General features: G+C 33.7%; 4 protein-coding genes across 4 annotated transcripts; 2 read left to right on the forward strand and 2 right to left on the reverse strand.

Moving 5' to 3' along the window:
* Nucleotides 1–3,146: 3,146 nt before the first annotated feature.
* LOC105771432 (gibberellin-regulated protein 1) lies at nucleotides 3,147–4,112 on the forward strand. The gene is made up of 3 exons (XM_012592900.2): nucleotides 3,147–3,453; nucleotides 3,545–3,587; nucleotides 3,677–4,112. Exons 1-3 carry the CDS (start codon nucleotides 3,370–3,372, stop codon nucleotides 3,856–3,858), a joined length of 309 nt encoding a protein of 102 aa, XP_012448354.1. The 5' UTR covers nucleotides 3,147–3,369; the 3' UTR covers nucleotides 3,859–4,112.
* Nucleotides 4,113–5,030: 918 nt separating this feature from the next.
* On the forward strand, nucleotides 5,031–5,980 carry LOC105765941 (gibberellin-regulated protein 1). Its single transcript, XM_012585224.2, has 3 exons — nucleotides 5,031–5,365; nucleotides 5,456–5,504; nucleotides 5,608–5,980. Exons 1-3 carry the CDS (start codon nucleotides 5,285–5,287, stop codon nucleotides 5,787–5,789), a joined length of 312 nt encoding a protein of 103 aa, XP_012440678.1. The 5' UTR covers nucleotides 5,031–5,284; the 3' UTR covers nucleotides 5,790–5,980.
* Nucleotides 5,981–15,726: 9,746 nt separating this feature from the next.
* LOC105767683 (hypothetical protein) lies at nucleotides 15,727–16,495 on the reverse strand. The gene has a single exon (XM_012587258.2). The coding sequence runs from the start codon at nucleotides 16,385–16,387 to the stop codon at nucleotides 15,935–15,937; it is 453 nt and encodes a 150-aa protein (XP_012442712.1). The 5' UTR covers nucleotides 16,388–16,495; the 3' UTR covers nucleotides 15,727–15,934.
* Nucleotides 16,496–20,678: 4,183 nt separating this feature from the next.
* Nucleotides 20,679–23,068, reverse strand: LOC105769812 (uncharacterized). Its single transcript, XM_012590699.2, has 3 exons — nucleotides 22,399–23,068; nucleotides 22,203–22,303; nucleotides 20,679–21,537 (listed from the first exon to the last, which is right to left on the reverse strand). Exons 1-3 carry the CDS (start codon nucleotides 22,899–22,901, stop codon nucleotides 20,867–20,869), a joined length of 1,275 nt encoding a protein of 424 aa, XP_012446153.1. The 5' UTR covers nucleotides 22,902–23,068; the 3' UTR covers nucleotides 20,679–20,866.
* Between the last annotated feature and the right edge of the window lie 799 nt (nucleotides 23,069–23,867).

Consider the following 23,867-nt stretch of genomic DNA (forward strand, 5'->3'; position numbering starts at 1 on the left):
AAAGCTTTCGATATTTTTAATAAAAGAGTTGTTTTTTAAATGGAAAAACAACCAAAATTGTTTTCATTTCTTTCAAATGGAATTATTGATATAATTTCACATATAAATTGTTTTACTTTTTAATTTGATTATTTTTTCCATTCAAAATTAGTTGAACGCATGACAGTGATAAGTATAGATATAAATTATTAATTTTTAATATATAATTATCAATAATATTTAAAATTAATAGTTATTATTTAATATAAATATAAATTTATATTTTATAATCAATAATTAATAATTATATGTAAATATTAATATAAAATTTATTACAATGGGACTCAACACAAAGATGCTTTTTAATTAAAAATAATACAAGATTTAATTCTTAAAAAATAAAATGGCCCTAGATGGATTTAAACTTAAAATACTCTCAACCAACTAAACTAAAGATTTCATTAGTTAACTCCTCTTTTTTATTTTTTCTTTTTTTTTAACTTTAAACAAGATTTTATCTAAACATCTCTTCATTTACATTATCTATCAACTGTTATATTTAACACCAAAATATTATTATAAATGATTAGTCAACTAATCTTAATTTTTTAAAGAAATCGTAAAATATATTTTAAAAGCACTGGTCAATAAAATATTTTTCTTAATTGGATAAACTGCCAAAAGTTTGGACCTTTCCTTGTGCTAAAGCTGATTGGTCGGTAATCTATAAACAATCAAACATTGTGAATTATTTTATGTATCTTTTCGAGTGTTAAAATAGTTAATCCAATGGTTAATTAAATTGAATTAATTGAAGTTTTTAATTTTTTAATTAAACTGAATTTTTAAAAAAAGAGTAACTGAACCAAAATATTTCGGTTAATTCGGTTGGTTAACTGAAATTTATATATTTTTGGTTAAAACAAGTATAAAACATATCAAAAAATAAATTGATAATGTTTATTTGACCGAATTAAAACTACATATAATTTGTATTATTAATTATTAAGTTTGGTTAATTCAGTTAATTACACGATTTCGAACCGAATTAATCGATGACCAAACTTCCAGAAAATCATTAATCGACCTCTGACCGAATTAGATCGATTAATCGAATTAGATCGGTTCGACCAGTTAATTCAGTTTTAACCGAAATTTTTCTATGTCATTTACACATAATTTTGGTAATTTTTTACCCTGGACCCCAACTCGAACTTAGAATCCAAACCTTGAATCTTGAACTCAGAATTCTAAACCCTAAACTTAAACCTGAATCTTGAATCCTGAACCTTGAACTCAGGGATCGAGGTTTAGGATTTGGGATTTTGGATTCAGAGTTCGAGGTTCAGAATTCCGAGTTTAAAATTAAAAAAAATCATCAAAATTATATGTCAATAACATCAAAATAAATTACTGAAATAATATTAAATAATTAAAAAAAATTATAATATGATGAGAACAGTACATAAAATAATTTCTCCAAAACATCAGCTTTCTCTTTTTATTATCATTGGGACTTTCCTTGCGTGGTTGCTTTTCAAATTAGATGTGTAGCATTCGTTAGTGGGACATGGGAATCAAATATATTAGCTGTTGCCCTGTTGGTAGTAATTCAACAATGATAATATGTAAATATGCTTAAAGATAAGACTAACTTTCATATTGTCAAACAACGCATGAAGATCATTGATAACCCTTCATTTTTTGTGCAAGCAAGAATTCAGTGAATTCAAACACTTGCAAAGGCTTTGAAAAATGCAGAAATGATGGATATGAGGCACTGTGGCAATAGGTGCGTGAGGTGTGAGCAGGGTACAGCTGTTGTCGGAAAGTGGCTTTCGAACAGCTGTCTGGTTGATTTAGATTAGGCTGGGTACTTGGACTCATGTTTAATATGAATATGTGGACAAAGTGACGAAGTAGCCATCCTTTTCCGACTGAACAATTGCTGATTAGGCAATTACATAATTTCAAGCTTCCAAATCTAATACGTCCATGTTTAGTGAAATTGTGGGACATCAAGAGGATTGTAATCTAGTTAATCAAATTGTCAGCTTTTCTCAGTTTCACTTTCATTTTGGTTGCGATGTGAGAATATCAAAACCCCTTTCTTTCCTTCACAGTTATTATCTCTTAATCTTTAAATGAAACATAGACCTTCAAATATAGACATGTAATCAAGCTGAATGACTTAATCCAAAAATGAGGAGGAAAATGCTGTTCTTTTGCACAAGATATATACTTTAAACACAGATATTTTCGTTTCAAGATATAAAGGGTAAACCATATTCCAACAAGTTTATTTCTCCCAATATCCCAATAATATATAGAGTAGTTTTCGTGGAAGCCATCTTTGAATCCACCGGCCTACTATTCGCCGTCGAGGGGCTACGGTGGTTGAATTATTCCTATATTTAAGTTCCAAGACATGTTGGCTTTACATTCCCATGACTCCGATATTTGCATGTCATTTCCCCTCAAGTTTGGTTTGTAGACATATAATCCGGTTATATTAGGTAGCAAATCATAATTGTATAAAGAAAAAATAATGAAAACGAGAAGGGACTTCATAAAGGTTGGTTTAACGAAAACTAGTCCATTAATTAATACAGGGAAACAAGAACAATAATTCATATCTATAGTTTACAGGGTATGTTGAATAATCTTACCGACTTTGAACAATAATGGTACTAAGTAGAATGCATGCATGCATGTATGCTTTAATTAATTAGACCTTTTTGTCAATTGTCATCTCAGGCCAATATCAACTTAATTGCAAATTAAAGCAAGCTTCGAAAAGATGGCTCTGTCTCTGGAACTTACGGATCAGAGAAATGGAAGTCAATTTGCCAATGAACATAAAGAATCATGATTCATGAATCAATCATAGATGCTTCTATTACTCCTCCAATAATTTTTCTGAGACTCAGCTAAGCCAACCGACTTAAGATTATCAAAAGAATCTAAGTTTATGGTCTATTCATTAACCCCACAGAAAAACGATAGTAAGAAAAGCACCAAAAACCATGCTTGGCAAAGCCACTACTAGATAGACGAAACACCATCTATCAAAAAACTGTGAGAAAATTGCTTCTTTAATCGATCCAGATGGTTCTAATGGGGCCTTTCGATCCACAGATATTCCCTGAAACGTGAAAACTGACAACTCAGCACCGCACATTTCTTTTTTCTCCGCTCTTCTGCGTACTTGCTATCAGATTGTTTCGGGTGTTAACATGCAACAACTAACCCCTTTCAATTATTAAGTACTATCAGTACTTGTTTTCTCTCTGCAAGATTTTTGCTATAAATACGTAACACTGAGGAAAAGGCATTCACACTTGAAACGTAAACAATAATCTGTTTCTTTCTTATAATTAGGTTTCAGTCATGGCTATTGTTTCTAAAGCTTTGATTGCCTCACTTCTCATCTCTCTTCTCCTTTTTCAACTGGTTGAAGCTGATCATCAACTGGTAAAGCTTTGATCACTTTGAATCATTATTAAGCTCTTTTGTTTTCACTTCCTTTGGCTCTTCGATAATGAAAGGTTCTTGTGAAATACAGGTGATAGATGCTAGGAAGGGAACCTCTCCCCCGAAGAAAATTGGTACATGTTTTAACACGTTTAATAAGATGCTGAGATGTGAAAAAGTAAGACCCTTTTTTGATATTTATATTTGTGTCTGGTTTTTTCAGACTGTGGTGGAGCATGTGCAGCTAGGTGCCGGTTATCATCAAGGCCACACCTATGCAAGAGGGCATGCGGGACATGTTGCGCGCGTTGCAACTGTGTTCCTCCAGGAACTTCCGGTAACCAAGAAATGTGCCCCTGCTATGCTAGCTTGACCACCCATGGTGGCAAACGCAAGTGCCCTTGAGTTGACATCGACTTGAAACGAGCCTCTCCTTAATTAAATGATAATTAAATGAGTCGTGGTAAAATAAATTAATGCATGCAAGGGGTAAGAATGAATAAAAGAACGTCCTATATATATATATATAAAGCTAAAGTCATTCAATTAATGGTTTGTTTTCCTTTCTTTGTTTGGCGTGATATTACTATGATTGATGATTGCTTGTATTGTATCAAGTTTGAGTATATAATAGCGAAATAATAAAGAAGTTTGTATAATTCTCTTTGCTTTCGATTATGTTACCTTGTATTTAAATTCTATACGTGTGTTCTTCATGGGTTTTGGACCAGCTAGCTTGGGACTTGACACTTGGAAGGTGGAAACTAACTAAGAAATCATTTTAGAAGAGCATTGAAATTATTGTTAAATGTTGTCATTAGAAATTTGGATTTTGAGTTATCTCAAAGAAAAATAAAGATTTGTTGCCGAGAAAACAAAAGAAAGAGTACAGTGAGAGAAAAAAAGAACTGATAAGGATTTATGAAAAAAAATCCTGGGGATGTCGCATTTTAACAACAGCACGTGTAAGATATCTAAAAATACGTATATGGTGGAGCAAGCAAAAATGTATGATCACGACTTATCACTAGAAAAATGTTTGCTTTTGCCACGTCAACCACTTCAAAAATACATACGCTTTAAGTTTAAGCAGCAAACCTGAACCTGGAATTTTCTTCTGCTCCATTGGGATTTTTTCCTGCGCATGTCAGAGGCCTTCAAAGACTATGATTGACTTCAAATTCAGAGGCATCTTATTAGGATAAAAATGAATCACATTATTATAGTAGTTGTTAATGTCATATAATTACGAAAAAAGTGGGGAAGAAAAATGTGACAGCTTACAGATTGAATTGAACCAATTCATGCGAACAAGACATCCCCTAAAACAATGAGATTCTTGAACGATCAAGCAAGCAATAACTGAAGTTTTATTTAGACGACATTCCACATGGGCGTCGTGTTATTTGGGGAAAAAAAGAAATCTTGTCTGAGAGTTTTTCTTCACATGACTTGACATCAACGTTGGAACCCGTCAGGGAATGTGTTGAAAAAATTCAAAGCGAAACACAAGTTTGATATGTTGATATTATTAGTATAATCTTGTCGAGAATGGAATATGATTGTACATGATGTATGTTGATCTACCCTTTTTTGTTTCATCACTCTGCCATGCCATGTTTACACACAACTCACACCATGCGTATTGATCCACTAGTGTGATACCTTTCCTTTTAAGGCTATAACTTTGGTGAGAAACCAACAAAACTTTTTCACTACCGTTTAATATTCAATCCTTTCTCTTGCTATAAATACCAGGCCAGGCCGTGTGGATCTACCCACCTACTTGTGGTTTTACAAGTTAGCTGTTGTTTTTGAAATCCAACTGCAAATGGCCATCTTCAAGTCTCTTTTGACTTCCCTGCTTCTTTCTCTGTTTTTACTTCGCTTTGCTGAGTCATCCGATCCACTGGTAAGTGAAAGTACTAGCATTTCTAAATTATGTGCTTACAGTCACCATTGAATGAAGTTTCAGACTGTGGGCTCACTTGTATGTTTACAGGTGATCGAGAACATGGTGGAGGAGAACTCTTTCAATGATAAGAAAATAGGTAATGATCATAACCTACTTCTTCATCTTATAATAATAACAATTCGGTTATTATTTAAGTTTTATGTATGTGATATTGTTGCATATGTTTATGGTTTAATTAGATTGCGGTAGGGCTTGTGCTGAGAGATGCAAGTTATCGTCAAGGCCTAACCTTTGCAAGAGAGCATGTGGGACATGTTGTTCTCGTTGCAACTGTGTTCCTCCGGGCACCTACAATAACTATGATGTGTGTCCTTGCTACCGTGACATGACCACCCATGGCGGCAGACACAAATGCCCATAGCCTAAAACTCCTCTTCATCAGCCTGTCGTGCTTCAAACTCGTAGTAAATTATATAATAAGAATGTGATGATCATAATAACGAATCACAATATAAGGCATGGTTGTAACTACTTGAGCTTTAATTATAGTGAAGATATATATGTTTCTCGCTTCCTTTTGTCTTTAATTACAAGTGATTCTTGGATTATATATATATGGTGTGTCGGAAATGTGTTTTTTGACCCCACTACTGATGGAATGCGTAGGATTACTGGGGATTACTGTCCCAACGATAACAAAGCATTTATTAGTAGTATTAAATGGAGGAAGCACTAACACTTTGGAGAGGGCAGAGTCAGCATTAATTACTGAAAATTTGTTGGTCGCTTTTTTTATTCGTAAATATTAACTCCTTGATTACTTAATATTTAACTAAAATTAAATTTTATTATGTGATTGAATAGTAATACGAAAAGATAACTTGTATCAATAGGTAATCTTAAAGGTTTATAATATGATACATTGAAATTGAGCAAATTAGTTAAAGGATTATTATGTTGTCTATCAAATCCAAATAAGTAGATACCTTGTTTGAGTATCAAAGTGGTTAATTTCGAAGATAGAAACATAAATATAATTGTCAATATTGATTCTAATAATTCTAGATACAAGTGAAATTAGTTCTAGATCAATTTATAGATTAATTCACTTGTGATGTTTTTAATGTAACTTACCTCAATCCTAAGTAAGTAACTATATATGTGTGTTACTTGTATACTTTGAAGTATTAGAAGTTTGAATTTAAATAACTAAAGACTCAAAATTGGTACGTTAGGTATCGACTTACGTATGACATAGTTTCATTTACAATAGTGAAATTTATATCCCAATAAAGGGTAGATGGTGTTCACTCATTAACATTACATGATAAATGACAAAGTAACGTGGTCATGGATCATTTGTTTAACACAAATAATTTAATTACTATTTGTTAGTAATTGCTTTTTTCATGAAAGAAGGTGTAATAGTTATTATGAGATAAAATAAAATCATATCTGATAAACAAATTTAATCCAAAGAGATTAAGGATATCCCATGATGGTAACACACTTATGACAATATCATTAGATAATAAGCACTTATTAAGTTGCTTTTGTAACGGTATATAACAGGGAGAGTTCAATCATGGTACTTTAGTAGAATGACTGACCCGCACGTGCGTGTGCATAGAAAACAAACAATTTTACAAAGCAATTTAAAAGTGCCGTATTAATTGCAAGCATACAGTGTCAGTTGTAATATTTGTAGTGTCAATGGGACACTCGAATATCCCAAGGATTTCCAAGTGAGTAATTACTAATCTAATCGAATAAGAAATTATTAATGCAAACTCAACTTTAAATTGTTTATTAACTAAAATTAACCTATTAAATAAAATAACTAAGCTAAAACTTCTTCCTATTGTTTTAGATAATGTAAATGATTAAACGATGGTCGATTAATTAGTTGAGTGCTATTAAACTAATGAACCTACACTGATTATATTGTTGATCACTCTTAGCTAGGAATCTCCTCTCAGTCTCATCTTAGACTAAAAGTTATCACCTAAGATTACCTCTCGATCTCACCTAGGCATATAAATTACCTCTCAATCTCACTACCTGGCACAATTATATCAAACTATCTAAGGATAAACTCTCCTCTCGGTCTCGTTTATCTAGATTTTCCGCTAGAGGCGTCAATTCTAACGTATTAAGCATTCCGATATAACCGAACAACCAATCAATTAAGTATAGACACTAACTTAAGCTAGCAAACAACTAATCAACCAACCATCCAACAAATTTAGCACATACTCTAACTCAGAATCCAAATGAGCATTTTATTGTAAGCATCCAACATATTGTAAGCATAAAATGAAAATAGAGGGTTTAAGAAAATGCTTATTCAATTGATTTCATCAATTGAAACTCAAGAGTTTGTTCATCCTTATTTACAAAATCTTTAACAATAAGGAAGAAAGAAAATTGTCACACTAAGATCTAACCTAAAAAGAAACAAGAAAACTTAAACTAAAAATGAAAAGAAAAAGAAAAAAAAATCTAACCTAACCCTAACCTAAAACTAAGGAAAAGTTGATAAAAACTAAAGCAAAAGGAGTCCCCCTTTCACTCAGCCAAAAATGACTTTAAATAGTTGATTACAACTCAAAATTTTGGACCAAAATGCCTCTAAGCGCTTAATTTTGATTGGTGTAGGTGTTGAACAAAAATTACCCCTACAATCATTTTTTGTCATGTCGGGCTCGGATATTGCGATATCACTGATAGTCCCCAAACGGGGTTTCCTTGATATTGGATATCATGATACTCAAAGAGGATGCCACAATACCACTGTAGGTGGTCTTCGTTCTCTTCATTTCAAGCATGTCTGAGGTGTTGCAACTTCCATACTTCGATGTCGTGATACCCTTGCCTTTGGTGATGTTTTAGCTTAAGTTCAGGCCACAAACAAGCTCTTACAACACTCAATCAACCATTAGGGCCCCTAATGACACTCAATCAAAGGAGATATTTACACTTATTCAATTGTAAAAACCAAAATTAAGCTAAATTACTAAAAATCACTTAAATTGCTTAAAAACAAGCTCGTTAAGTGACACGGGAGCTTAATTTTAGCATATTAATCATTCCATGATTAAATAATGTTGTAATTAATAGATAAAGAGTCTGAACTTAATTACAAATTATTTAAATCCTAATTATATAAATTTAATCAGTCCCTTCACTTGCTCGATGTAACCCTAAACCTAAAACGTAAAATTGTTAATATAGGAAAGTATGAATATCCAATAGTACTTACCTCTTATATGTACATTTTCTCAAAAATCAAGTCTCCATCCACTTAAAATCATTCTCACAGTAGCTTAGAAGTTTCATTTCTCATCATTTCCTCATTTGTACTACACCAAAATTCAATCAAATATTAACATACAAGACTCCCAAATTCTCTCATACAATAGAACTCAATATTAAAAAAAAATACAATTTCTTATCAATAAAAGCTTTTTCTCCTTAATTTAAATTTTCTCTTTCAATAACCCATAAATCCTAAACTTGAAATTGTGCAATGAATTAAAGAACTAAATTTAAAAAATGATTCTCCACTTGATTTTTGGGTTGAATTTTACTTAAGTTTAAGAAAAATAGGAAAAGTTAGGGGGAAGGGAAAGAGCACTCTCTTGCTTCCCCCCTCGAATCAACATATAATTTTTCTTTTCTTTTTCTTAATGGCCGAATGACCCCTTAAACAAAAAGCCAATCGGGCTTTCTAATTCTATGGCCTAAACGGCCATAGTGAAAGTCATGCCCCACCAATCACACACATACATATATATATACTTCTTTAAACATAAGAAGAAGAAGAAGAAGAAGAAGTTGAAACTTGATTTTTTTTATAGAATTAGAATTATAGAAATATTATCTAGTCGGAGCTGATAAGCAACTTTAGTAGTGGCATCATGAGAAACACGGAACCCAAGTGAAAACCCTTTCATTAGATCTGCCAAGATATGGAAGGCAAAATTTGTTTCTCTTGGAATCTGCTTAATGACCACTTGCCAATTACACCTGCATAATTATTGGATATGTAATATCAAGTCTCTATTTGATTTTCCTTTAAAACCCCTATGAATACCTTTAATAGTCTGAGCATAATCAGTTTCAAGAATAACCTCCTTCCAATTAAAATCCCCATGCAAGATCAAGGTCGTCATAAATAGCCCAAAGTTTGGTTTTTTCACCTTACATCTTCCAATATTTCTCCCAATCCTCCAAAGCCATCTACCATGTTCATCTCTTGTCACTGTTGTCGAAGATGCAAGGCCTAAAGACGGATTGCGGGCACCATCAACATTTATTTTAATAGAACCAGTAAGTGGTGGGATCCACCTACAATTTGCACATAGATCTACCAAGTCTGCAAGGCTTCGACTCAATATAACTTATCTAACACCACATGATTGTATAATATTGGCAGCATCACAAGGGATCCCTTGAAAAATCATGAGATTCCTTTGTTTCCAAAGCCTCCCGTAGATAATACTAAAGAGAGATTGCCACATCACATCCTGATATTCTAAGCCAAAAGCATTCCTCAAGTTTACCAACATCCAATCCTGCAAGGAGTAAGAAAAAAATTGAAACTTGATGTGTTGGGTGATCTACAAATTATTCTTAATTAAAATAAAAATTCAATCCCTTGTCAAAAGTCCAAAATATCCTTTTGTAAAATATTTACGCTTTGAGTCTTCGTATGTTTTTCAAACGTCCAATATAATTAATTTTTCGTAACTTCATATTTCTAATCATTCTCGCTAATTCATTTTTCAATAAATTCAATTTCAATAATTTAATATCAATTTAATATTATAAATCAATTATAATATAGTCCGAAATGATAAAATACTCTCTTTTACCCATTTTTGCCTCAATGCTCAATTCTTTTACAATAATTCATCATTAATCAAACCAAAATTCCATAATTCTCATTTAATACTTGGTAACCTCTTTGGGTACTAAAATCATATCATTATCCTTTTTCGATAAAATTACTAAATTTACAATTTAATCTTTATACTATCAAATATTCCTAATTTGATCTCAAAGGTGATTTTCATCTCACTAATTCATATTCCAATTTACTCTCAAGTCAAACAACCAATAAAAATTCTTATTTTCCTTTTGGTTGAATATCATTTTACTCCAACTTTTCAAATTTGAGATCTAGTCCTTTTATCACATTTCATTTCTAAAATTATTTTCATAATTTTTCATCTCAATTATCAATTGTGTTTCCATAAGGTTACTTTATCTAACTCATTTTTAAATTTTCTCATCAATTCACTGTATTTGTTATCAAAATAGTGCCACATGTCAAATCGAAATTTTTTTGGGATGTTAAATCTAGTTCTCACATAAAGAAATTAACTTTTCCAGTAAAAGTTAATAAAAGTTTTGAATCTATATGTTCAGTTCATTTTGTTTGAGTCCATATTCAAAGCAATTCGAGATTTGAGGATAGCAGAGAAGATCATTTGGTAGAAAATTAGGAAACAACTTAGGTTGTTTCGCATAAAGTACAAGTAATAATTTAATTAGGGTTTATTACTATAAATATCACATAGAAAAAAAATTTAAACATTCATTGTGCCTAAAAGCACTATTTTTTAAATCAATTTTCTAACACATCTTTCATCCATTTTTGAGGAAAGCAGTGATAGATTTCGTGTAACACCCCTTAACCGTATCCAACACCGGAATAGGGTACGAGGCCTTACCAAAACACATACACTTGTAAACGTATTTAACCGAGTTATAAAATTTCATCAAAATTAAAACTTTCAAAATAATTAACATGTTTCTATAACTTTTCACAATATATCCTCAAAATATTATAATCATAATAATTAGGGCTCATGAGACCCGATACATACTCATGCAATTTAATGCTTCATTTCCATTTCATTCAATTCGCAATTTCTCATGCTCATAATTTAAATCATATCACTAGCAATTTCCATTTAATTCACGTACAATTCAATGACATCAAATTCAAAACTAATACGTATTTACCATTTAACTCAATGTTTATTGATTATACCATTCAATAACACATTTATGAAATTCTCAATTTAGCAATGAAAATATCACTTTAGTTTGAATAACAACATCGTCCTGATATAAATACACTACCACTTATCCATTTACTTTAATTCGTTCGGGCCCATTTGTCACTTACCATCCTTAATCAAATTAGGGAACGGTCACGGAAAATTGAGTACTTCACTTTCACTTTGCCATAGTATAACTATGGTCTTACGTATGATCACTTATCACTTGTCCCGATCGATAAGTGTAGCCACCTATCACTTTGTTTCTTGATCGATAAGTGTAGCCACTTATCACTTTGTCTCTTGATCAGATAAGTGTAGCCACTTATCACTTTGTTTCTTGATCAGATAAGTGTAGCCACTTATCACTTTGTCTCTTGATCAGATAAGTGTAGCCAAGCTATCACTTATCACTTTTCACTTGTCACTTGATCGATAAGTGTAGCGAAGCTATCACTTATCACTTTCCACTTTCCACTTGTCACTTGATCGATATAAGTGTAGTGAAGCTATCACTTATCACTTTGTCACTTGATCGAAGTACTCAAATCCGCGTTCCGCTCAATTTGATCATTTATTCATATATCAGGCTTACCAACATGTGTTAATTCATAAACCATTCATGGTATTATTTCATGCCAAATCATATACTGAATATACCATGCACACATACTATGAAACTTTATTTTCACACATGAGCTTAAACCATGACCAATAATGCACAAAAATAAGCATCATTCATATTTCATCGTTTATGAGTTATAATCAAACATATGACCATTTATACACGAATCATTCATATATTTCCCAATTTTCCTCCTCCTCCTCTCCATTCCACATCCTTAATGTGTATACCACACTTAAACAACATTAACCATAATTTCAATATTCACTAACATGTATATTCAAAGCTGTTTATCCGAGTCAGAGTCACTAAATTATTTTTATCCGGAGCTACAGAGCTCCAAATTAAGATCCGTTAATTTTCCTGAAATTAGACTCACATATCTTCATACCATAAAATTTTCATAATTTTTGGTTCAGCCAAATAGTACAGTTTATTCTTTAAAGTTTCCCCTGTTTCGCTGTCTGACAGTTCCGACCACTTTTCACTAAAAATTAATTATCTCATTGTACAGAATTCGGATGATGTTTTAGCTTGTTTCTTCTAAAAATAGACTCATTAAGGATTCTAACCATATAAACTATAACTCATAATCATTTTTTTACAATTTTTAATGATTTTCCAAAGTCAGAACAGGGGAACCCGAATTCATTCTGACCTTGTCTCACAAAATCTATTATATCTCATGATTTACAATTCCATTGCTCACATCATTTCTTTTATAAGAAACTAGACTCAATAAGCTTTAGTTTCATATTTTATTCATCCTCTAATTCAATCTCTACAATTTTTGGTGATTTTTCAAAGTTACACTACTGCTGCTGTCCAAAACTGCTTTAGTGCAAAATGTTGATTTCCATTTTGCCCCAAATTTCACAGTTTATACAATTTGGTCCTTTCTCAATTAACCCTCAATTAATCTAATTTTCTCAATTAGTACTTTACTAGACATTATAAGTTGTTACACAACTATTGAAATTCAGAATTTCCACATATAACTCTATCTTCAAACTCTTTTACTATTAGGTCCCAAACATTCACTTTCTATTCAATTCTTTCAATAAAATCAGCATATGAACAATTTAAAGCTCTAATTTCATGCTAAATCATCATATATTTCCAGCACATATTCATATCAACTTTCAACTTCTTTCATAAAATCAAAAACTAATGAATTTAACAAGTGGGCCTAGTTTGTAATAAAAATATGAAGAACCAGCTTGAAGAAGCCCTTCCATGGTGTTTTAGCTGATGAGAATTCAGAAAAATGAAGAGAAATCTAGATAATTCCACTTGGGTCCTAACTTTATTAAGCAAATTTTGCAATTTTCCAATTTTGCCCTTAATTCTCCTTACTTTCTTGCTGATTTCATGCCTCTGCCGTCCAGCCCAAATAGACCTTGGGTCTATTTGTCTTTTAAGCCCTCTTCCTTTTATCATTTAAGCTATTTAATCATTTCCCAAAATTTTGCATTTGTTACAATTTAGTCCTTTTTGTTCAATTAATTATCGAACTTTAAAATTTCTTAACGAAACTTTAATACTAACTTTTTAACACTCCATAAATATTTATAAAAATATTTATGGCTCAGTTTAAAATCCCCGAGGTCTTGATACCTCATTTTGATTCTAATTATTTTAATATTTATTTCTAGTGCACTATTCACTATTTCAAAAATTTTCCTAACTTCATATTTAACTTATACTTACTAAATTAATAATATTTTCTACCCATTTGTCGAATTTAGTGATCTCGAATCACCGTTCCGACACCTCTGAAAATTCAAGCCATTACATTTTTTTTTTCGTCGGATTTGTGGTCCCGAAACCACTGTTCCGACTAAGCCTAAAATCGGGCTATTACATTTCGTGTTTGTAGATCATTGCCTTTGCAGTTACCTTGCGACGAACGCTTCTGAATTAGAAGCTCTCTTCCACGTACGATGCATAGTAAACTCTATTTTTATTCTTTCAACTGCATGAAATATAATGAGACACTGTCTGATAAGATAATTAGTAAGAAAAGGGTATTTTAATGTCCATTGCTTCATTATCACCTCTTAGTAGTGAAAAGATTTAAAAATGGCTAATTGTGTATGTTTAGACTTAACCTTTTCTTCCTTCTTTTGTTTTATTATAAAAGCATCTTTCTTTCAAATCCCCCTAGTTATGTTATTTGCTTAATTATTGGTCAATTTGAAGCAAAAAATGTAGGACATAGAAATAACATGCAAACCAGTTCCCTCGACACAAAAAACAAATACAAATAGAAAGCTTAATCCAATATTAATAAAGTATCATTTCAAGGACTCCATTGGGTACGTGGGAAATGATTAGTAACACATTTTGTATTATTAGTATGATATTAACAGTTTGAGGTTTTGAATCAGGCAATAGTAGAAATCATAACCAGGGTGACGAAAATAAAAAATCAAGTAGCAAAAATTAGAGTTGTGTTGGACATAAAAAAATGAAGTGTACTTATTGGTTAAGATTCAATATAGGATAGAACCTCGAGAGAGGAGAAAGCCTCAATGGATGAGTAGCTCATCATGGAGTTTATCTAAGAAAACACCAAGAAGAGATCTTTTTGTTATTGCAAAAAGGCTTACCTTACCCGAAACGAAGTTAAAGAAAAGTAAAATTCCTGCATACACCGAAACTTGAGCTAGAACCCTAATGAGCCAAAGAGGCAACTTCCTAACTAGAGGCCCTCCGTACTCCTCCAGTTTATCTCAAACATTACCTAAAATCGAGTATCTCCGATTACCATTCAGCTCTTCCCCCGTCCATGTCTCGGATGGGGTGAACCGTCCTAAGACACCACCATTTTCTCTAGTATCAACACTACTATAAGGTTGATCTATTGTGGTGTCATACTTGGATTTTGTAGCTACTTGTACAACAAGCCCAATTCTACTCTACTACAAAGTTTTTATACGATGTCTCAGGTGCAAGAAGCTTTGCAACAGATTATTTTAAGCATCTTTTGCACTTAAATAAAATACAAGCCTTCATCCATTGCCACCACAGTTAGTTTTCCGAATTTAGGTTGGACTCAAGTTCCGTTTACATTTTTAGAATTCATAAGATATAAGCAACTTGTATGTAACAATTCACGCTAATTTATTGAGTGTAGTTTGTTTCTGTTCGTTAAGTTCACAATTTTATTTATGTTTCATTTATTTTGAGATGATGAATCAAAAAGATTCTGGCTTAAATATGAGCGAGGGCTTGCAAATAATTATGCGGCAGAATACTTTGATAGAGGCAAGAAAGGCAATAATATTGTGTTCATGCATGAGATTAGGCCTCCGTCTTCCTTTGTACCTTGAAGCAATGGGTCGGGTGCTCGTGGGGACTAGTACATTTGGATGTCCTTGCCCTGCCGTTGCACTATATTTTCAGCTTCTTTGTTAGTCTTATTGTTTGACATTTGTCAAGGTCATATTGCTTAATTGCCTCATGCCACTTGTCGACTCGATGAGACTTGGATTATAGGATCAATTACTTGCTTTGGGCTTGAAGCCTTTACGCTCAACTGATAAAATAATTAAAAAACATAATTGATTTTTCCTCTATGGAAAGAAGAAGCCCAATTAGCCCATTAAAATGTTTAGTCCAGGTAATGATTAAATCTTTCGGCCTCAACAAACCAGATGGAAACCAAAACAAACGTTTTAGATTATTTGTACATACAAAAGAACCAACACCCCAAGAAGGAAGAGACCAATCAAGTACTTTGAGGAAACTGTATTAACAAAATGATGACCGAAGGAAAAGAGAAGAAAATATAATGAAGGAGAGTACTGTTACACCCAAGATTTATAATTTAACGTTTTGAGTAACAAAGGTATATATATTATATAATCAAACCGAAACATCAGATTTTGGACCATCCAAACTCCCCTCTTGCGATGACTTGTTGAAGAACTCAATACAATCAGAAATGGCCTCGGTGTAATGCGAGTGGGACGAGTAATACGATGAGCTGCACGAAGTCTTCGGTGGCTCGAACCTATCGCAGTTCTTTTGCTTGGGAGCCACACTCGACGTGCCAGAAGATCCAGCGGAAGGAAGAGAAAACAAGAGCCGCACAAGGATCTTGCGGAACCGATTAAAGAGCTTCATTGCAGAGAAGTTTAGCTTGGAAGAGAGAGAAGTGGGTTGAGGCTCAAGGGTTGGGTGTTGGTGTAGGGTTTGGGTGCTGCTGCCTCTTACTTGAATAACGAAGCTGTCACTTGGTGGAATGCGCATCTTGTAAATACGAAGTAATTGAACTTTGCTAGCTAGATGCCCTCCGGGTAGTGTAATTGCTATCATGTGTGAAGATATAGAAAGATCGAGGTTTTCAATAGAATCTTACGTGTTTTTATTCTGTTTTGGAAGGCTCAAATAGCATATTTTGAAGGCAAAAAAAGAAAAGATAGTTGGTAATAAAGACCATGTGCTCAAATCATTTCGTATTGGGCTTCACCTGTCCTCGATATGTAGTTTATTTATACCACTAATTTGATTGGTTATCTTCAACTAGAAACAGCAATCCAATATACTATATATAAATACATGTAAGTATATTCTTCGGTAAAAGCTAGGCAAAAATAACTCAAATAGAAAATATTGAAATATGTTGAGGTAAGTGTTGAAAGTGTCTTGCGAAGTATCAACAGTTATCAGTGTAATAGATTTAATATCTTAGAGGTGAGTGATTTATAACTTTAATTATAAAATAAGACTGCTATAGTAAGGTGTAATTTAAATCACTTATTGTATTAGGTTAAATATAATAAATTTACTTAAATTAGGTTCTGTAAGCGTAGAAAAATCATCTCTTCTATTCAAATAGATTATTTTTCCAAGCAATTATTAGTTGTTTATTTCAATAAAATGCATCCAATTTTCATTTTGGTGCTAAAAGAGTATTGGGTTAATTTATATTAAATGTATGTATATTATTGCCCACTCTATATTAAAAGGAATTTATAGTCTGAAGTAAGTCAATCCATGCAATGAACTTGTAAAGTATAAATTAGAATATTGCTGGTGAATAATGAGTGACCCTCATTGTTCCATTAAAAAAAAAAAAAAACCCTAGAAAAGGATGTTTAACCTATGATGAAATGAACATTTCTGGGGCCTATATAGAAGGTATTACTATTAATCTCATATACTTGAATAATACTGTCTCTGCCTGCCATTACATTGGTTCACTTTCACTGTCATTACATATTTATAATGGACCAAGCACTTGAAACCCGTCGTTCAAATTTTAAGCTAAATCTTTTTCCCCCTCACAAATTCTTATCTTCATCCAAAGTGATGGAGCCAGACATACAAATTGTACCATGTTTTCATGCTGTTTGGCGGCCTGTATTAGCAAAGCAATGATAATTTCATTGATTATTGACACGTGTGTAAAGCTAAATAAACTAAATCAGTTAATGAGATTTTTTAAGCGAACAATTTGTGGTCCTAACAAAGATAAAATCATCCCGTACATGGACCAATCACAGGGAATATAATAACAGGAGATGACATCATTAACAATGGATCTGTGGAAGGCTAGGATAAGGATTTGTTTAAGACAAACATCATTGTGTCTGACACTGACATCTTAAACTAACAAGTGAAGCAATTATGAGGTTTACCACATTGCTGTTTAAAGTGGAAAAATGAACACAACACAACAGAAGAGATTTTTGTTTTTACATCATAATTCAACAGATTTTCTTATTTAATTGCAGGCTAATTGGATCTCTACCCGACCATATTTCTGTCGTTGCCTTTAGAGGAACTGAACTCAGGTTTATGGGTCGACCTTTAAGCTTAGTAGGCCCAACCTGCTTGATGGACTGGATATGGCGTCGAGAACCTTCTAAAACATCAGCATGTTGGGTAAAAAGGCAACAACCCTTTTCTCTCATGTAACAATGGAAACGCTTTACTTGGTTGCAAAATTTGACAACTGAAACTTAAAAGATAGAACTTAGAACTGTACCATTCATCATGACTCATGTACTATATTATTAGGACTTGAACAGGTGTTTAACCAACAAACTTCTACACCCTGTTTTCCTTCTTAATAATTAATGTTGCAATTGTTATAGTTTTGCCATATCAGTATTTGAATTCAATCGATATAATATACTTTAAACATAATATGGTGTCACCTGCTTATCAGCTTGCATGTCCATGAGATTATGAATTTTATTTTATTTTTAATTTTGGTGTTAGGTTAAACCCATCTCGCATTTTTATTCAACCTACACCATCCTTACTTAAATTTATCCATAGCCTATTTATTAATACTAATAATAATATTATTAAGTTGAATATAATTCCAAATCATAGTGTGGGTAGTCTGTTTGAGCTTTATGTCATTTGCAGAAGCAATTCCGAAACTATTATAGACGTTGCTGGCAAACAAATCACAATTGAGCAACCGGCCTGATAATTAGTAATTTTTTTCTTTTAAATGTTATAGTACTTTTACAAATTCAATATATTATAGTACAAATAAAAATACAAACTCATTCTTATCACCTATGTTAAGACTGAAGATTCACACAGCACAATTATATATGGAAAAACTCGAACTTAAATATTCAAATCCATGTCCTATATCTTACCCTATTACCACAAAGCCCAAAATTGAAGGACCAAAAAATTATTATTAAAAATGTAATACACAGCTAATAGAAAATGACCTGTTAAGGACGGATGGGAAGGGGGCGAAAAGACCCTAACACTGTCGGGGACAAAGCTGAGACAAAACTTGACATGGTCAAAGTAGGATAAAAAGAGCAAGTGAACAAAGCAAGAGGATGAATCAATCCTAAGGCAAAGAGGATTGTCATATGAGAAGTAAGCATACAAAGTTTTATGAAGAATCCTTTTAAGTTAAACTTACTATTAATTTTCCATAACCCTAAAACTGTGATTGACTTGCCAAAAGTGAAGGTCCAAAAAATTTATATTATAAAAATATCTAATACACAACTAATAGCAAAAGAAGGAGTTGTTAAGGACAAATTGGCAAGGAAGCAAAAGAAACTTGACGTCTCCAAGGATCAAATGGAGATAAAACCTAACACTGTCAAAACAAGACCAAAGGAGCAAACAAAAAAGCAGGAAGTCAAACCAATTCCAAGGCTTCTTGAGTTCCACGGCTAAGAGCATTGTCATTTGAGAAGTAAAAGGGAGGTAAGGATAAAAAAGCATGAGGCATCCTTTTAGGTTAAGCCTATTAATTATCGTTTTTACTCTTTTCATAACCTTAAAACTATAATCGATTTAAACATCAAAGAGTATCAATATCAATTTTAACGCTCTCGTAGTTCATTTTTCTCTCTTTATTTTTTTCTTTCATGACCTAACAATTCGACTCAAATTCATATCTATGAACAATATCAAGAAATAAATCTTGAATTCATCAAATATAAAACCAATTTACTCTATTTAAGCTTAATGGTATCTTTCACCAACTATTTTGATTAGGAACCTTGAGCAATCATCGACTATTCGATAGAGCCAGCCTGGTGGCATTTCCATTGGTGTTTGGTTACGATGGAATCATAAAAGAATAATAATTTCTAATATTGCGATGAAATATTTTTCATTGAAAATAAAACGAACCCGTCGATATTAGCAAACTTTACATTGAAATAAGATTTGATTTTGACTGTTAGGAAACTTCCTATGACTAAAGCATGGATGACCCGAAACTTAAAATATAGTTTTTAATATGGTGCAAGATTTTTCAGTAATCTCAACAAAGATTGCATTAATTAAGTAATACGGTTTAGGGAAGTCGTATAGTATTTTAGTATAATTTAAACCAAAACATTAAAATATAAAATCCAAACACTTGAAACAAGAAGAAAGCAATGAATGTGCATATGCAATGGTGTCTGCTGCAATTATAAAATGCCCACATTGTACTTTGTTACAGAAACCCTTCATGATTTCATCCACCCTTCAGTCCTCGTCTCAGCCAGGCAGGTTGCCTTGGCCTCTAGTTTGGTTTAGTTGCATGGTCAAAAGTCCACCAAGATCTCCGCACTTCCCCTTTGCAATTATTCCAAGATAATCTCACGTGGGTGGGTGGGTGGGCGAGTGTTCATAATTCTGCTCCAACTCCCTTCAAAATCATCTTCCTTTCGTTTTAATTCGAGATAATCTTGAATTCATTGAAGCTCTGGAAATTTTGTGATTCTATTTTTAAATTAAAATCTCGTTGACTTAAAAGAATCTTAAAATGATATATACATCCAAATTATCCCCATTTTGTGTGGTGGTAGATACTACTTTAATTAGATTGTGGGGTAAAATATGGCATGGGTGTTATTATACGAATTATTTATGGTACCACTGCTCCACTAAGAAAGCACAATGTTGTAGGTGAGCGAATTGACGGTGAAAGGTGCGCATTGAAGATGACAACCCCCTCCAAAAACAAAATGTAAATAGAAATTTCCCCTTGCTATTTGCTATGTAAATTTCTTACACATAATGCCTACCTGTCTTCATCATAAACGAGCAATCAATGATTTCAATGCCTTTAATTTAAACATTCATCCAACAAAATTAAATTTTTAGATTTATCAGCCATGCATGCGGTAACAAACATTAAAATCCAATTTATTTAATAAAAAAAAAAAGAAAAGAAGAAGAACAAAACAAACCGAGGCTTTGATCTCATGTGCCACGACGTAAGATCAAAATATATGTACACGGTTAAGGTGGATCGTTTGATTTTGGTAATTATGTGAAATTGATGTTGATATTTGGCTGTCAGCCGAGTCAAGATTCATGGGCTTTGTAAATGACTACGAAACAAGGAAGGATGGCCCTTGGATTGAAAACAACCAACTCCTCCAGATTGGAGTAGACCCCGGCGTACGCCGCTAGAGAATCGTATGAGCCAGTCGCAGCCGCTACGACGCCGCTATTATCCTCCTCAAACGGCGGCGCATCTTCCGTCACTCGCTTCACCCTCCCCGCGATCACACGGCAAACCAGCATTGCCCTGCGTCCGTCCGTACATTTAAGTGAATCGTGGGCCCTCCCGCTACTAGCCGTTGTGCAAACCCCTTTGAATTCTGCGGCCGCCGCGGCTCCTCCACCTTTTTTCTGGAACCCTTGCTTGATTATGGTGCAGACGCCGCAGCCGGGGATGGAACCACACAAGCTGGACGAGCCGCGCGCTCCGAGGGAGCACGACAATGTGGTGCAGTGGAACCGGAGGAGTTCGTTGCCGTCAGCCGCACACCTGGGGTTCTTTCTGGTGCTGTTGAGAGCACGTGTTTTCACTGCGTCGCGACAGTCCTCAAACCGTTGGATGGTGCGTTGGGTGTTGTGGACTTTCAGTATCCGCTCGATCTTACAGATTGGATTGTCCTTCTTTAACCAGCTCGATTTGAAGATAATTTCCACAATGTTTCGGCCCGAATCGTCTGGGCCCAACTCCGAAACTGCAGCACCAAAAGCATCAAATCAAATGCATTAATGGGAAAATTAATTCGACTTGTCGTGGTCGGTGGGGTCAGGGTCCTCACAAACCGTGCAAATTTAGCCTCACAAGTAGGGATAGTATTGCACTAATGAAAAGGCACCACGTTTACTATAAATATTAAAAGTGACAGCTGTGATATTTAACACCAGTTGGTGCAGTTAATAGGTGTTAAAGCAGTTGTAAATAAAGCATCAGAACATGATTAGTCAAAATTTTGCAAAGTGAAAATAAAGTGGTAACGAAATAATTAGTAAAACCATTTGACTGTAATAAGTGGTCGTTAATAATATTGTACTTGTTTTCTTTCGGATAAAGAGAAAAAATATGTGTACTTTTTTAGACAAAAAAAAATGGATTATTTCGAGTTTCATATAGTTGAGACAAAATGAAGCGAAAAACATGGAGAATTAGCTTTTCTGTGTTGTAATAAGTTCAAACAATTGATATTAAAAGATTAAAAAAGCGGTCATACAATCAAGTAAATAGTAGTTTTTCCACAAAAAAAAATTGTTGTTAAACAAAATTATTGTACAGTACTTGGGGAAAATAATTGTGTGTAAGGTCTAAAATTAGAAGATAAGCTTAAGAGTAAATTATACTCCATAGATATAGAAATTAATGTACCTGCATGGCGAACAGCTTGATGGAGCTCCAAACTTTCAATCTTTGGGAATACCTCTCCGCACTGTGAGCAGGCAGATATAGTTGTTCTTGAGGATGGATACCTGATCATTTCATTTTTTTTCAGGTAAAGAAGCAAATTTTATTTTTTGGAAAAAATGAGAAAAAACAAATTGAGTTAAACTATATGTTAATATACCTGCTGGGGTCAACGATCATACGACACTCGTAACACCCAGAAAGTTTCCTGAATTGCATAGCTCTTGATGAAGATGACGTCGTGTAAGTCGTGCTGCTGTTGTTGGTTCTTGTTGACCCTGACAACGACCGCGTTGACGAGCTATTCCCGGCTTTGCGTCTCAGCAGCCCGGTTTCTTGACCCACCGTGCTACTCTCAGGCGAGTTGTCGGCTCTGTGAACAACCCTGGTGTTGCCGTGAACGACGTCGTTGAAGCTACAGATGGATTTGCAAGAGGAACCCAGCTTCGAGTAGCCGTGATGATGAGGCAGCTGGTTATTCTTCGAAGGGTCATGAACTTTCGACCCTTCGATCTGTTTGCAACTGAGCAGATTCTTGATTTGGTCCCATGAAGATGGTTGCTTTTCCTTTTGCTTTTTCACCGGGTTTCTTCCACGCTTGGACGGCTGTTCCACTTTCATGGGTTCGGCCGCCGGTTCCGGTAAGAAAGTGAGGAGAGCCATAAAAAAAAAAAAAACAAAGCAATAGGAGACAATGATAATAAAAAGGAAAAGTAGGAGCAGATTTAGCTCTCTTTTATAAAAGATGAGAGCTTTTGAGAAAACTTGGAGAAGCGAGTTAGTTTTATTTTTTGGGGGTGGGGAAATGTAGAGGGATCCGAGACGGGTAATACGGACTAAAGTCGAAGGAGGGACAGTGAGGATGGTGGGAGTGGGGTCTCAGCTTATTTATTGCATTTACGTTTCTTCACTTTATGATTTAACTCCCTCCCCTACTTTCGTAGTTTTGGACCACTTAATATAAATCCCGACGTGAATGCAAAAACTAGTTTCATTTCATCAAACGGCTAACCACTGCTTGAGTCAATGATCCAGCCATTTTCATGGTAGTATTCTTTTAACAAGCACATAAGTTTTCTTTGTTCTCGTTTTTCCTTTTAACGATAATTTTGGATTAAATGGTGAGGTTAATAGCCCGGACTGTGTTAAAATATTAAGGGAGAAATGGAAGGTGAATAATGAGGTTATTTAGTGTATGATAATAAATAATATTATTAATATTGAAAGTGGGATCCAGAGATTCTAAAAATTAGCAAAAGAAAAAAGTGCATGAACTAAAGAGAACATCATATACGACACACAGAAAGAATAGGAAACTCTCTGCGCCAAATTTGCATCTTCCCAATGTCTCTTGGCTAAATTGCCAATTTGACATGTCCCTTCCCTTGCGGTGCACAAAAAAATATAAACAACCTGCTCCATGTAATATCCACCTAAAAAGGCTTGAGCTGGTGATGACTACAAATGTCTATCTCTATCCCATTTTCAACGAATCCAAGATGGATGGGCTAGGTTATATAACTTGCCATCACTAGGTAGCCCCAGGCGTCAACACATATGCTTCACAACCAGGCAGTAGGGCTCACCAGTTGACTCACTCACGAAGAATGTTGATCGTGGAACTGATGA

The sequence above is a fragment of the Gossypium raimondii genome, chromosome 5, assembly GCF_025698545.1.
Source record: "Gossypium raimondii isolate GPD5lz chromosome 5, ASM2569854v1, whole genome shotgun sequence".
In the NCBI taxonomy this organism is placed as follows: Eukaryota; Viridiplantae; Streptophyta; class Magnoliopsida; order Malvales; family Malvaceae; genus Gossypium; species Gossypium raimondii.